General features: G+C 29.1%; 2 protein-coding genes across 2 annotated transcripts; one reads left to right on the top strand and one right to left on the bottom strand.

Moving 5' to 3' along the window:
* Positions 1–1,095: 1,095 nt before the first annotated feature.
* LOC137806014 (geraniol 8-hydroxylase) lies at positions 1,096–4,647 on the bottom strand. The gene is made up of 3 exons (XM_068605888.2): positions 3,812–4,647; positions 3,171–3,543; positions 1,096–1,876 (listed from the first exon to the last, which is right to left on the bottom strand). The coding sequence occupies exons 1-3, from the start codon at positions 4,351–4,353 to the stop codon at positions 1,268–1,270; spliced, it is 1,524 nt and encodes a 507-aa protein (XP_068461989.2). The 5' UTR covers positions 4,354–4,647; the 3' UTR covers positions 1,096–1,267.
* A 3,129-nt stretch (positions 4,648–7,776) lies between these two features.
* LOC137806015 (uncharacterized) lies at positions 7,777–11,649 on the top strand. Its single transcript, XM_068605889.2, has 3 exons — positions 7,777–8,251; positions 9,214–9,344; positions 10,695–11,649. The coding sequence occupies exons 1-3, from the start codon at positions 7,991–7,993 to the stop codon at positions 11,437–11,439; spliced, it is 1,137 nt and encodes a 378-aa protein (XP_068461990.1). The 5' UTR covers positions 7,777–7,990; the 3' UTR covers positions 11,440–11,649.
* Positions 11,650–15,262: the final 3,613 nt, after the last annotated feature.

Here is a 15,262-nt window from a genome sequence, read left to right as displayed (position 1 = left end):
TATTAATATTATTATTATTTATTTAATTTAGAGAAAATATTTAAAATGGTAATCTGTTATTACTTATATATTTAACACATTTTTTTCATTTTTCTCTATGTACACAATTAACAATTTGTGAATTCTAGATTGAAAATGAATCAAGTCTACTGTTTTAGTTATAAATTGCATTGGCAAAATTTTTATTTTTTGTTTGTTTGTTACTTATATTGACACAAGATCACTCTAACCTAAAAAGTTTAGATCCTAAAGTATTTTTTTTTTAAATAAAAGCTTTCATGTTAGGCATCACTATGCTACTTAAGATTTCAGCTAGGCTAACACCTCAAGTAACAACAATCATTTACCATCACATGAAAAAAATATTATTAAACAAAAGAAAAAAAAATACAAAAATACGGAAGACTAAACCAAAACCCATATGTTAACAAAAACGCGATACATAGGTAGACGGTACCTATTCATAAAGAATTCTAAGAACAGACAAGGTGGAAACCTATTAAAGTATGGAAAATTTATCATATACTAATAAAATTTTGAATTTATGGATTTGATAATTTTTATGAGACACCTACCTAAATATTTTTTTTTAGTTTTTGGAAATAAAATTAGTAACATTTAACTCCGTATAATGAAAAAATTAATCAAGATTATATTTAAATCACATAATAATTTTTCCAATTATTATGCTCTGATGCGATTAACTTCACAAATAACCCATGAGAACAACCATTATTCATTTTCTTCACAACATGAACCCTAAAAAATATACATTTGACATTTATAATAATATAATAATACTTTTAAATTAAAAAATAAAATAAAAATAATAAAATATTAATTTATCATGGTGTAAAGTGTGTGTTTTCACCACAGAGGTATTAATATATCAAAATCCAATAAATTATACAAGATTTGCAGAGGTGTTAATATATCAAATCTAATAAATTATACAAGATTCTATTATTGGAATTTTGAAGAGATAATTAAGAAAAATATTTATTTAATACTTATATATTTATTTTAAAAATTGTATATTGAAAATGCTTAAAAATGCATTAAGAGAGAGAATGTGTCAACATACTACTATCAAATTATGAAGTTTGGGACACGTTTCTTATATGAAGTATCCATATCAAACATACGTACCAGACACTAATACGTGTACGACATTCATAAAATACATATCGATAAAATGTTCAATTATTTTTTTTTTAAAATTTCTGACAATTCTAACACTTTGAGAATTTAGCATACCAGATAACTATTAGTTTGGTGTGATTGGAATAACTAACAAAGGTTGAGCCTTCTCCAAGGTTAGTCCAAAACTTTCATCCATGTTGATATCCTGTGGTTGAATCCCACCCTCAAGCTCCCAATGAAAGGAATGGATGAACAATCCCAACATCAAGAACACCAACCTTATGGCCAAAGACAAGCCAGGGCATATTCTCCTCCCACCCCCAAAAGGAGTTAGCTCAAAACTTCTTCCTCTAAAGTCAATTTCTGATCCCAGGAATCTCTCAGGCCAAAACAAAGCAGGCTTGTCCCACAAATTAGGGTCCCTCCCTATGGCCCACACATTAACCAACACTTGTGCACCCTTTGGAATTGTGTGGCCATGCATCTCCAATTCCTCTTCAGCTTCTCTAGGCAGTAAAAGTGGCACTGCAGGGTGCAGTCTGAAAGTCTCCTTCACTATTGCTTGCAAATAATGGAGTTTGGGTATGTGTGACTCTTCCACAATCTTACCTTTTCCAACACACTTCTCCAACTCTTCTTTTGCCTTTGACATAACATTTGGGTTGCGAAGTAACTCAGCCATGCCCCATTCTACTGTGGTTGTTACTGTATCAGTTCCTGCCGCAAACAAATCCTGACAACACATTATACGCATTTAATTTGATAATGATATGTGAATAACAACTGCTAGTATATAATCTGTTTATTCATGATACTAAAAAAAAGTACTTTTTGTCATTTCATTGACAAAGAAAACTACAATTCTAAATAAATAGATGAAATTGTAGAGTGATTGAATGTATCAGTTCTCAATCACCATAATGTTCAGATCTTTTACATTTGTATTGACAAAACATAATATCCTTTAGGATAACAAAACTTGTCAGCATATATGACTTTCACATGCAGTTTGGGTCCACCATGTTTTTCATTTCATTTTCTTGATGTCATTTCACTACCAATCCAATGTTCATGTGAAAGTAAGGCAAACCATTGGTTAAAAAATATCAGAAAAATCATCACCAAGCATGATTTGTATAATGATTGATTTGACAGATTAATTTAAAACTTATATTAAAAATAATTAGTAATTATATTAACTAATTTAGATATTAATTAAAGATTAAAAAATTATTAATATATAAATTTGTTTCTATTATAATAAAAATTTATAAAATAGTTTTTAAATTAATATTTAAATTAGTTATTGAATTTTAGTTATTAATATTTTAAATTCTAAATTGATATTTAAAATATTAAGAAAGACTAATTTATAATATAAAGTAGTAAGTAGTAAAAATCTTGGTAGTTAAAGATTATATATTAATTTCAAAATTATTTTATAAACTTTTATTATTAATAAAAAATACTTTAGATATCAATAATTTTTTTTAATTTTTAAAATGATCTTTAATTTAGTCAAATAATAACTAATTATTTTAGTATTTAAAATTTGTTTTTATTTAATAATTTTCTTGTAATATTATTTATATAAAAACTAATTTATTAAAAAATTCAATTTAAATTTGTTCAACTTGTGGACGTGTACAAGTTAATTCTAATTTACGAATAAAAATATTTTATTATTTTTCTTGTATTTATCATAAAACTATAGTACAGACATGTCTCATTTTTTTCTCAAAAAGGAAACCTTTGGTATGATTTTTCAATCAAATTTTATGTTTTATTTTATTAAATGCATCACTTATTAAAAAAGAAAACATTAAATATGATTGCAGAGTATTACAACAGTACTGCAGATGAAAAAGTTGTCTATATATATATATAAAAGTTGTCTTCATATATTTATTATGATAAAACATATGCATATTCATTCAATATTTTCTTCTGCAGATGAAAAAGTAACATGGATTGAACATTTAGGAAAGCTTAATTAGAGAAAAAAAAAGTGCAGAAAAGGGAAATACCAGTGACAAACGTTGAATCTTAACTATGTTCATCTCTTGAGAAGTGTGTTGTGGAGCATTGTTGAGCATGACCTCCAACATGTCATTTTTGGTGCAGTAACCAGCATCATCTTTTCTCAGTTCCAACCTTTTGTGAATCAAGCACTTGAAGATGTTCAAAAGCTTCCAAAAGTAGGTTCCTGTGCGTCTTCTGATGCCATGAGGGTCAACCACCTTCAACACTGGGAAACAATCAGCCAAATTTGGCCTTCCAACCTCTTTCATGATGTTGGCCACCAACTCCTTCATCTCCCCTGCTTTTTCAGCAGACTGAATGAAATCCTCTGAGAAGACTGTGTTGGACAACAGATTTATTGTTGTCTTGAAAGCCAACCTTCCAATTCATGGTGTCAGAAAACATGGTTCAGAGACAGAAACAGATTCAACATAATAATATAGTTGGTATTAACATGAAAAACCTCACAAAAAGTAAAACTGAAACACTTGAAAATGTAATTCTTAATGTAATTCTTTCATCAAGTTGAAGTTTGGTTTTGTCAAGATTAGTATTTTTAGTAATTGTTTGAAAGGGATTATGTTATCATGTGGCTTCTTTGTATAAAGTTGAATCACCAATTGCTGATAAGAAAGAACATGCAAACCTTCCAATATTCACAGGTTCACCCTTCAAGCTGCTATGGTGAATGTCACTGTAAAGTTCTTGAATCTTCTTGCTTCTGAGTTCCTGAGTGGCGTCCAAGTTCTTGTTGGAGAACAAGAGGCCATTGCAGATTTTCCTGAGGTCTCTCCACTGGTGTGAAACTGGGATGAAGGGCAAGCTGAACTGGTCATGGTTGGCACCTCTCATTGCATCAGGGACCTTCCTGTTTGAGAGGAACTGATCATGGGTTTGGAGCACCCCTTTGGCTGTCTCTGCAGAGGACATGACGATGGTGGTGACTTGGCCCAGTTTGAGGGTCATTATTGAGCCATGAGTCTTGGCCAGGGTGGCCAGGGTCTGGTGGGGCTTTGCACCCAGTTGGAAGAGGTTTCCCACAAGGGGAAGACCTTTAGGGCCTGGTGGAAGGTTTGGTTTGGTTTTGTTTGGAGTGAGGAGTGAAGTGAGGGCTCTCAGAAAGATGATAATGGTGAAGAGAAAGAACACTGCTGTGAAAGGGAGAAATAATGTTGAGTTGGTGTCCATCTCTTGTGTCTGTGAGCAGATTCAGTGAAGATAGCAGAATATAATAAGTGTATAATTCAGATCTGATTCGTTCCTTTTTTGAGTATATATATATATATATATAATTAGGGTTTATGATATAGGATATACAAAAATTTTAGATTTCTATACAACTCTTACAACTTTGAGTTAACTCAAAATATGGATTGTTAATGGATCTTTACCCAATTTCAAGAAAAAGTTAAATACACTATTTTAGGGTGTTTTAGAGAAGAAAAGACAGTTAGTAGAAAAGGAAGGGAAAAAGAGAGGAATATAAGCAAAAATTGTGTGAATTGCACATGTGGTAATTAGAGATAAGGTCCTAACATTGACATCTTATCGTGGAGCCATTCACATTTATAAGGGAAGATTTCTCTTATTGGAAAGATAATGGAGATGTATATCAAATTTATGTACTACATATGGTACACAGAGATTGATGTTTGAGAAGAGACGTAAGAAAACTTCAACTACATGCATTTAAACATTCAAGTTAGGTGCACATTTATTTGTGTTTTATGAAAAGATGATATAAAAAAGTTTGGCAAATGTGATTTGACAATGCTAGAAGTTGTTGTATACAATTTTTTATGGATGAATTTAGATATAAATATATATATAACGAAGGATAAATTTATAATTAAACGATATAAAATATATTAAAATAATAGTATTGATGGTGGTGTAAAAAATATGAATTGTCAATATATTATTACAGGTTAAAAATGACTAAAGAGATACAAGATTCTCCCAAAATCAACTACGAAGAAAATGATGATGTTTAGTTGAGGGTAGTCACCCTCACGCGTTAGTATGAATCATTCACCATGAAAAATTGTGAGATTTTCTATAACATATTTATAAGAATTTAGGTTTTTTTAATTAAAACTTTAGAACAAAGTTTTTTTAAGATATAAATCAATCCCGCAAGTGCATGAGTGTATTCCAACATTGTGATCAAAATGTGATTTTAACAATATGTGACAAATGCCTACAAGTAAAATCTACTCCAAAGTATAGTCATATACAAGAAAAATTAGGGTTTTAAAAGCTTTATGAAAATGATGTCTAGAATAAGCACATGCTTAGATGCAAGAATCAATACAATAAAAAAATTCAAAAAAAAAAAAACTTTAAAATAGGATAAAGATAATTTAAAGTTAATTTCTAAGGAGAAAGTATCCTAGGACGAAGAAAAAAACAAGTTTAAGAAGAAAAAATGATGATCATTGAGAAGTCTCAAACTTTTGACCATAAACTCAATAGGCAAATTTATGTATAAAAGACATATGTCAGAATCATTATGTGCCCAATAAATGTTAGAGTAACCATTTATTAAATTAAAAACAAAAATGTACCCACACAATAAAAAAAATCTTTCTAAATGATTTTGATGATATGAAATATTTTGGCATCACAATAATAATTCTTAAATACAAAAAAAAAAGTAACTGTACATTTCCTATTGACCATCTCCACTTGATTAACATTCTTAAACTTATGGAAAGAAGGTAAGAACATGGCTATTGATTTCTATTACTTCCTAACTCATATTCCTAATTCAACCTTCTTGTTATAATCAAATATTAATTGTTTAATTATGTTTATCACTAGACCTATTAAATATGGTATTGGTTTTAAAGCCTTCTTCTAATGTGTTTAGTTTATTTCATTGGCTTGTGTTGTTTGTTTTTTTCCACTAAATTGATTTGTTTATTTTTCATTTCTTGATTTATCCTCTCCCTCAAAAGGGTATGGAAAAGAAAAGAAAAGAAAAGAAAAAAGAAAAAAGAAAAAAGAAAAATTGAAAATTTTGGATTAAAAGGGTGTGGAAAAGGAAAGAAAAGAAAAAAGAAAAAAGAAAAAATAAAAATTGAAAAGTTTGGATTAAAAGGGTGTGAAAAAGGAAAGAAAAAAAAAGAAAGAAAAAGAGTGAAAAAGTGAAAAATTTGTAATTGATTTGATTGATATTATATTTAAAAAATATTTTTTTTAATAAATTTTAGAAATACAAATTAAAGGTAACAAATTTTAAAAAAAAATTAAAAGTATTTATATATTAAAAATTATATATTTTTTCTTTTATAATGAGCAAATCTAAAGAGAGACTTAATCACTTGATCGAAACTAACATGAATGTGTGAGCATTTTATCAAATTTGTTTCTGTAAATTCTTGAAATGAGTAAATTTCTTAAAAAAGTTTGGGATTTGAATAAATCATTAGTGAGTTGACTTCATTCCAAAAAAATGTATTACTTAATTGACTTATTCTTTTTATAAGAGTCATTTTAATTATAATTTTTTTAAGTCACCATTTAGGTGGTTATTTATATTTTTTTTATGAAGTAGCCACTTAAATAATGGCTTTGATTCTTTCAATGAAATCTTGACAAAAAAAATTAATTACTGTATTATATATATATATATATATATTGTATTAATTATATAGGTGTAATTGATACTTTAGAATATAAAAGTAGTGTATAAAGTAATTATTAATATAAATAAAAGAAAAGTATTGATTGAATAATTAAATTTGTAGATATATATATAGTATATTAATTAATTACAATTTAAATATCATGTTACATATCTAATTTTAAAAAAATGTAATTAGTTGATTTTAAGATGATAATCTCAATGAATTTTTTTAATTAGGAATTATGTGATTGAAGAGAATTTTTATTGTGTAATTTAAAGAATAAAATGAAATAACAATAAATTATGGTAAACATTAAAAAAATGTTTTTTTAACTAATAGTAAAACATACATTGATTGAAAATAGTGCATAACTAATTATTAATATATAAATTAAAAATTATTGATGTATAAAACAGGAAATAATTAATTTTATATTACTTTTATGTTTTAAAACATTAATTATACTTCTATAATTAATATATAAAACTTAAAATCATCACTTAAATAACGATTTCATTAAAATAAATAAATTTAAATTTTAAAAGTAATAACTTGAATTAAAAGTGACCATTTATTTATTTATAGTAAAATAGTTTATCCTAACACATTATCTTTTAAGAAAATTATCCATTTGTTAAAAAAAAAACCAATATGTGACCATTCTTCTATTCTCTTTCTATTCATTTTCCCATAAATGCAATTTTGACTTCTCTCTTATTTTTAGCTTTCAATATAATATCTTTATTACATTTTGTGTATTATTTTAAATTATTATTCGTTAATCGAAATTTTGAGAATTTTAAATTATTACTAATTATATTGCTAAAAGTATACAAAAAAAAAAGCTAATGCCAAATTAACACGTAATATCTACATTCTAATTTTGTGTGTGATTTTTTTTTTCTTCAAAAGCTTGTTTCTCTCATTTATTATTAATTGGAGTATTTATTATTTATAAGAATGGAGAAAAAAAATAAATATCTTTGTAACTAAATCTGAGGAAAAGGAAGAGAGAGAGAAAAAAAAATCAATTTTCTTTTCCTTCGTTTTCCGAGAAAAAGGAAGAAAACGTTGAGAAACACAGAAACAAACACAGATCCGCGAATTCGAGCGTTGCAGCATTCGTTCGTTCGTTTGTTCATTGATTGATCAATCGATTGATCGATTCTGATTCATACGAAAATGGGTTTGCGATGTTGAAGTGTGGGTTGAAATACGCGATGGAAAGGGAAAAGTGGAAGGAGAATTGCAATGGCAATGGCAACAGCAACGGCAATGGATACTATTACGATAGGTTTGTGTGTGATTATTACGACGGAGAGGTACAGAGCGAAGAACGGAGTCCGGCGAAGCCTTCTTCGCTGTCTTCTTCGCCTCCCAGAGTTGGATACATTGAACACTATGTTTCAAAATTTGATACCTTGGTTGGTGTTGCTATCAAGTATGGTGTTGAGGTACTTTTTATTATTATTATTATTTTAATTCAATTTTATCTTTTTTTTTTTTTTTAATTTTGTAGTTTCTGCTCTGTATCAGCTTGGTTCTGATGGTTTAAGTGCACGCGCGTGTGTTTACCCTCTTTGGGAAGTTGATGATTAGAGGTTAGGGTATGAGTCAAATTCATGCAAGGGGGAATTTGATGATCAAAGGGTGTCATTTTTTTTTTGATGATTAAAAGGTACCGTGTGAGTCAGATTCACGCAAAGGGGAATTTAGTGATGAGAGAGGGTCGCTGATGAGTGAAATTCATGCCAGCGGGAATTTGATGATGAAATGGTGCTATATGCAGGAGGGAATCGTATGATGAAATGGTACCATAAATGAGTCAAATTCACGCAATTTTGTGTGTGGCGTGTGATGTGGGTGCAGCCTATGTTTGATATGATATGACAAAACTTAGATAGATTTTTTTTAGGTTCTTTCGATGTTGTTTTGTAATCAGAATTGCTCTTTGATTGGTAACGTATCTTGACTTTTTATGCAACGCTTTGTTATTTGGATTATCTAGTTCAAATTTCAATTCTGATTAGAAACTGTACATGGGGATATTGAATCTAGGATTTGCGGACGGACATGATAAGATCTCCTTTTGAGATGTTTTAGTTGGAATCATCATTTGTGTGTGGAAAAATTTAAATGACAGGAAATTTGGGGCACAACTAAGAGGAAGAGATACTATTAATAATGGTGAAAACTCAAATTGTTTTCTGTTTTTAAATGGTTGTAGGATTTTTTGTTGTATTTTTATTATTTCCTTGTCGATTTCATTGGTTAGTCGGTTCCGACCTTTTCTCCAGCACCACTTTTGGTGGGAGCACTGTGCTGAATTTTATTTTTCTAAGTTTTTTCTTTAATCAATTTGAATTGTGCAATGAAGTGTAATTTCTTCACCTCTATTTTATTTGGAAAATTGTAGGTTGCAGATGTCAAAAAGTTGAATAACCTTGTTACAGACCATCAAATGTTTGCTCTTAAAACTCTCCACATTCCGCTACCTGGAAGGCATCCTCCATCTCCTTGTTTATCAAATGGTTCCAGTACTCCTGGGTATGTTTATATTTGTTGGATCAAGGAAAAGCATTAAATACGAGAAACTAGGTCTTAGGGAGCATTTGGTGAACAGATTAGGCAGGGACAACATGTAGGTCATGTTCTATGTTTGGTGTACTTTAAAAAGAGTACAGTATAGGACATAATTTTAAGTCATTTGGTATATTTTGGTTCCACTCAAAGGGTGGAGTCAAGGAGAATGTAACAAAACGTCCATTATGTTTTATTTGTGTGTCAAATGCTGCCTCATAATTTTTGGTGTTACTGAAATATTTGAGAAAAGTATCTTGTATACAACAAAAGGGAGGGGGTGGGGGAGGAATTTCTGATTTCTTACCTTATAAGAGCTTTCATAGTGGAGTTTGATATTTTGGGCATGCTTCTTGTTAAAATAGCTTGCTGCAGAGTAATTTATTGTGCTTCGGTTAAGTGCATATGTTGGGCATGCTTGTACAGACTGACAAGAAAATGAAGGTGAATGTGGGAAACTGAGAATGCATCTAGAATGAAATTCAATGCTATAGTTTTTAGATTGTATTCTGTCATTGTAAAACCATTTTTATGCTGTCATCGAGCAAAATTAAATCCTTAGCTTTGTTCCATCACTAGTTCAGTTTGTTTAGTTTCTTGTATCTATAATATCATTGAGATTGCTGTTATTCCTTTATTCTGCTCTGTTATCATATCAACACTATTTATCATGTTTTTTTCTTCCTTTATGTGTGGCGCCTTTGTTTTCTTCCATCATATGACTGTGTACTCGCTTCTAGATAATTAATATGGATGAATCCTGCATACTCGTTTTAAAGATTTTGTGATTTTGATAACTGTGAATTCACCTGTATGAGAATCTGTTTTCTGATGGATGCTTAAGAATAAATTATGGCAATGGTTGTGGCAATCACGGTTGCTTATAATGCAGTGTAAAATGTGTTTGTAATGTTAAGGGGTCTTAGGAAATTGACATGGTGGGTAATATTGTTCATCATAGTGTTGAAATTGGTTCTGGTAGTTGAAGATATATTTCTCTGTTTCTTAAATGCTGCTTTTTTTTTCTAACTTGCTATTTAAGAATTGCATTTTAACTTAATTATACTGTAATTCGGTATCCTCTGGGCCTTGTTATGAATTTTACCTGTCATTTGTATCAATTTCTTACCATATGAAATTCTGTGAACAGGAATTGGGCTCATGTGGAAATTTCAGAAGAAATTTTAATTAAAAAATAGATCTATAATATGCACTATTTGTGTTTGTTTCAATATTCTATTTTATATTATTACTACTGTGTGATTTCTTTCCCATTAGCATTTAAATCACTTAAGGCCATGAATGTTGTCACTTCAGATATGGTAATTCAGATCAAAGTTCTCCTACTCACGCACTCCATGATCTGCTTGATTCATTCCAATCCCTGAAAATAAAGTCATCTGACCGGAAGGTCTCACCAGCCATGAGCTCATTCCAGGGTTACTATGGACTAAAAGGGTCCTCAAGTCCCTCAGAAGATGGTTTCCCCAGAAACACACCTATGTCTGACAGACCACTCAGTAGTCATCGGAAATCTAAAAGCTTGGTCAATGTAATTTTGGAAGAGATTATGGAAAAATCAAATGATGCATCAGCTGCAATAATCGGGGAAGTTGACTCCGGTAAATGTAATTACAAACTTGTCCAGAGACGTCAGAAATCTGTAGCTGACTTTAGCAGGATACCAGAGTTGCTTCTAAGGGAGGATAATAACAGCACTGGTGTTCTTCCTACAAGAACTGGAAAGGGCTTAGCTCTGAGACAGAAAGCAGCTAGCCGAACCACATTGGCAACTGATTCTGAACAAAATGGTTTGAATCCTGTGGCAATGGGTATGGGGGATGCTACACTAAATGAAGGTTCATCTAGGGTGAGGAAATCATCAAGTACTTCCTGTTTACAGGATCAAGATAACAGTGGCTCCTCATCCATTTGGCCAACCGCAATGTGGAATTTGAAACCAGATTTGCAGTCCCTCTCAACTGCATCCATTGGAAAATCAATCTTTGATGGCTTGCCCAAACCAACAACTGGTCGAAAAAATAAAGCTGCACTTGATTAATGTATAGTATCCATATCAAACACAATTTTGACCCTGTTTGAGAGGTTATGGAATCATTAGCTGCTACACCAGTGGGTAGATTGGAGGAAGTAAAACAATGTAGAAAGAACATAACATACAAAAAAAATAATCAAACATCACATTTTATTTCTTTGAATAGGGGCATTATTTTTATGCCAGAAAATACTTCAATTTATTTATTTTTTCAAATATCTTGGCTGCCTATTGTCCATATTAAAAGGAAATACAGGATTGAAAGGATCAGATTTCCCAACCTTAGGCTTCATATAATCATTTTTAGTTATAGTGATTTTGGCCACACACAGATTGGCTAATGTACAAGTTTGGAAAGGCTCTTTCTTCCTACACAGTAAGAATCTTGGCCTGCATCTCCCAAAAAATGAAATGATCAAGTTGTTCCTAAGTTTTTTTTAAAATTTAGACTGCTGTTTCTTACAAAATGTTTATCTGTTCCCTGACAATCAATTCCAAAAAGAATTCAACAACCCTTCCAGGAAAACCTATTAAAGACAGAGAATTCAACACCTTTTCAGAAAACTTATCCCTTCGGGAAAATCATTTTGAGATGGAAGAGCATTCCAGAAGCCATTAAAGAGTGTAAAGCAGTTTCAAAACATATAATCTGAAACCTATTTGAATATTCTACAAGGGATTATCCTTTAGAATGGACAATTTTACTATTTCAGAGTAGGCGTTTTGAAGTTACATAATGAAAATTCTAGAGTATACTAGAATTCATTATGAAATTCTTAGCCTGGAAGATTGTTGAGTTCATTGTGGCTAGAGTTCTGAATGTTTATGAAGATGGGAAATAGAAAGCTAAATAAGGAGGGTATGGTGTTGAATATTGAAGGGGGAGTGGAGGCTGTGGTAATGAAGGTTGTTGTTGTGTGTTGGATTTGTCTTGCAAGCTGCTCTTCATTGCTTCTTCTGCCATTGGAGCAAGCTCAAGGTAAAAATTCTTGTTGCTGTAAAAATGTACAAGAGTATATAAAGGAAAACTGTGATTGGACTGAGTTTTCTCTGCATGCAAGAAGAATTTGAATTATGTAAATCCCCATAATTAGACTTCTGTTAACAATCTCCATTTGGGAAAGATAAAATGTGACTCAAATATTTTTCCAGGAATTCATGTTCATCATTCTAAGGTGAACAATTGTTTTTTTTATACTTTCATAATTTCTTCTTCTACCTCACTTATATAGTTTTCGAAGACATTATCTGAGATGTAAAAATAAGTTTCGAATTACAAATACATTTTGAATGATTTTTTTTAAAATGCATCCTCTTTCGTTTCAAGATGCATAATCTCGAATAACATTTATGACTATTCATTCTAAAACATTCTTTAAGTAAGATATATTTTTCTAGAATGTATATAGAGTGTGTAATCTAAACTTTTAATATAGTTTGGATAACATTTTCTGAAAAATAAAGATTTTAATATATTATTTTTGTTACTTCACTGAAATGTTGACGAGGTGGAACATAATATCTATGAATTATGTAAAATTATACATTCCATAATGGAATGGATTGTGTGATTGAAAATATATTTTCAATTTCAGAAATGTATTCAGATTGCATAATTTGTATATATTTTTGGATTGTATAATCTAAATTTGCATAATCAAGACTACATTCTCGATTTTTCAATTGCATAATTCAAAATAAATTGGATAATTTGAACTTTTTAAAACAGCTATGGAGGTATAGGAGGAAAGTATGAATGTGCTAAAAGAAAAAAAAAAAATAACCCCAAATCCACGAAGAAGAGAAAAATATTCAAACTCATTTAGGAAAATAACATTTTACAACCATGGTTTCTTCCTGCACCTCCATGGAACATTAAAAATGTCTAAAAATGCTTTTTATTATGGAATTCTGAAATATGCTTAGAATTACACAATGTGTAATGTACTTTCAGTATGAAATATATTTTCTGGTTTTTACATTCCATATTCCATAATTTAAAAATATATTTCAAATTATATAATTTAAAATATGTTTTTAGATTTCCACATTATATAATTCGAAAATGTATTAAAGATTTACTACATAATCTAAAATATATTTATAAATTTTAAATTCTTTAATCTGAAAATATATGTAATTTTAGATATATTCAGATTTCAAAATTACTTAATTCATAAATATATTTTAAATTATAGCATTGATAATATATTTCCAAATTATATAATTTAAAATATATTCTTTTATTTTTATATTTCACACTCCAAAATATATTTCTCTAATTGTGCAGTATAAAATGTTTCTAATCCATGGATAAGTCGGTATTTTCCTACCCTTATACAGATGTATAAATATGGAGATAATAAAAGAAATACCCTATTAAGTCACTTGTGGAATAGAACAAGTTGATTTCTCAACCTGTTTGCATTTTTCTAATTTTATAAGTTTTAAATATTAAAATTATTTTCTTAAAAATAAACTAAAAAGTGCTATTATGTAAATTGTTACATTTTTTTTACCTTGTGTTGTGTAAAAAATAAAAGCATTTATTTAAATTATAAACACTTTTAAATTAATTCCCAATTATTTATTGTGCTTCAGTAATTTATCATAAAAACGTCAATTATCATTGAATTAAACATATTAATTAACGAATTAAAATTAAAAAAATTCATATAAATATATTTTTAATTATTTTAAATGTAATTTATAATTAGAAATTTAAGTTAACATGCCAACCTACCTTCTTTATTAGAATCTAAAACAATACTACTAAATACTATTAAGGTTGTCTCTTCACCTTAACTTATTATATCACCCAACTTTTTTAAAATACTAAAAATATCTTTTATTCTATTATTGATCTAAAATTTGGAAAGTAATTACAAATATATTCCAGTTTTGGATTCTATAATCCATAACGAGTTTATTTAAAAAAATAGATTATAAAATCCAATAATATTTCCAGATTACAGAATTTAAAAAGTATTTCTAAATAGAAATATATTTTGAATTTTATAATCCATGCTGTACCTTTTTAAAGAAAAAAAATTTCTATAATTCAAAAGTACCTTTCAAATTATACAATCCAAAAGATATAATAAAAAATATATATTTATATTATAAAATCCAAAATGTATTTTTTAAAGACAAAATGATCTTTTGCCTAACCTCTGGAGGTGCAAAAAAAAAAAATCAAACTAGTACTAACTATATGTAGCCGGCTAACCTAACTCAATTAGGTCACTTACATTCTGCACCCTATTTTCTCAAAGCTACAACCTCAAAATAATTTGAAATTTTAATTTTACCCTTCTCACATTGCACATTTTTGAAAGTTAGAAGTTAAGATTTTATATAACAATGTACAATCTATAATACATTTCTGAACTATATTTTTTCTATTCTAGAATGTCCATTCCAAAATATATATTTTTTCATTTTAGAGTGTACATTCCAAAATGAATTTCTGGATCGAGAAATACATTTTGAATGTACAATCCCTCCCGTTTTATAAATGAAAAAGATATAGAGTAAATTAAATTTTTGGGAGGTGGAGGAAACAAACAAAAAACATATCTAAGATGATAACTACCTTGGATCTATATCCAAGTTTGTGGGAGTCAATTCTCATTCAATTTCAAATGTCCAGAGAGAATATGTCCTTAAAACATCTAGTGAAGTTAGTTCCTAAAGAGACTGTTAAATGTAAAATATGTTCTTTTGTGATGCTTAGAAATCGGATTCTTCAAATAAGAAAAACCCTCATGCAATTTTGAGATGATAGTCGAGAATCAGATACCAACAATCTCTCATATCTTCCCTAACA

This window comes from Phaseolus vulgaris, chromosome 3 (genome assembly GCF_051622355.1).
Source record: "Phaseolus vulgaris cultivar YP4 chromosome 3, ASM5162235v1, whole genome shotgun sequence".
NCBI lineage: Eukaryota > Viridiplantae > Streptophyta > Magnoliopsida > Fabales > Fabaceae > Phaseolus > Phaseolus vulgaris.
The sequence above is the reverse complement of the archived record's forward strand: the minus strand, read 5'-3'. Positions and strand labels throughout refer to the sequence as shown.

Excerpts from the sequence above, each read along its gene's own strand:
- LOC137806014 (XM_068605888.2), bottom strand. The coding sequence starts at position 4,353 with ATGGACACCAACTCAACATTATTTCTCCCTTTCACAGCAGTGTTCTTT. Across the intron at positions 3,544-3,811 it reads GAACCTGTGAATATTGGAAG|GTTGGCTTTCAAGACAACAA; the intron begins GTTTGCATGTTC and ends ATGAATTGGAAG. Across the intron at positions 1,877-3,170 it reads AGATTCAACGTTTGTCACTG|GATTTGTTTGCGGCAGGAAC; the intron begins GTATTTCCCTTT and ends ATGTGTTGTCAG.
- LOC137806015 (XM_068605889.2), top strand. The coding sequence starts at position 7,991 with ATGTTGAAGTGTGGGTTGAAATACGCGATGGAAAGGGAAAAGTGGAAG. Across the intron at positions 8,252-9,213 it reads CTATCAAGTATGGTGTTGAG|GTTGCAGATGTCAAAAAGTT; the intron begins GTACTTTTTATT and ends GGAAAATTGTAG. Across the intron at positions 9,345-10,694 it reads AATGGTTCCAGTACTCCTGG|ATATGGTAATTCAGATCAAA; the intron begins GTATGTTTATAT and ends TTGTCACTTCAG.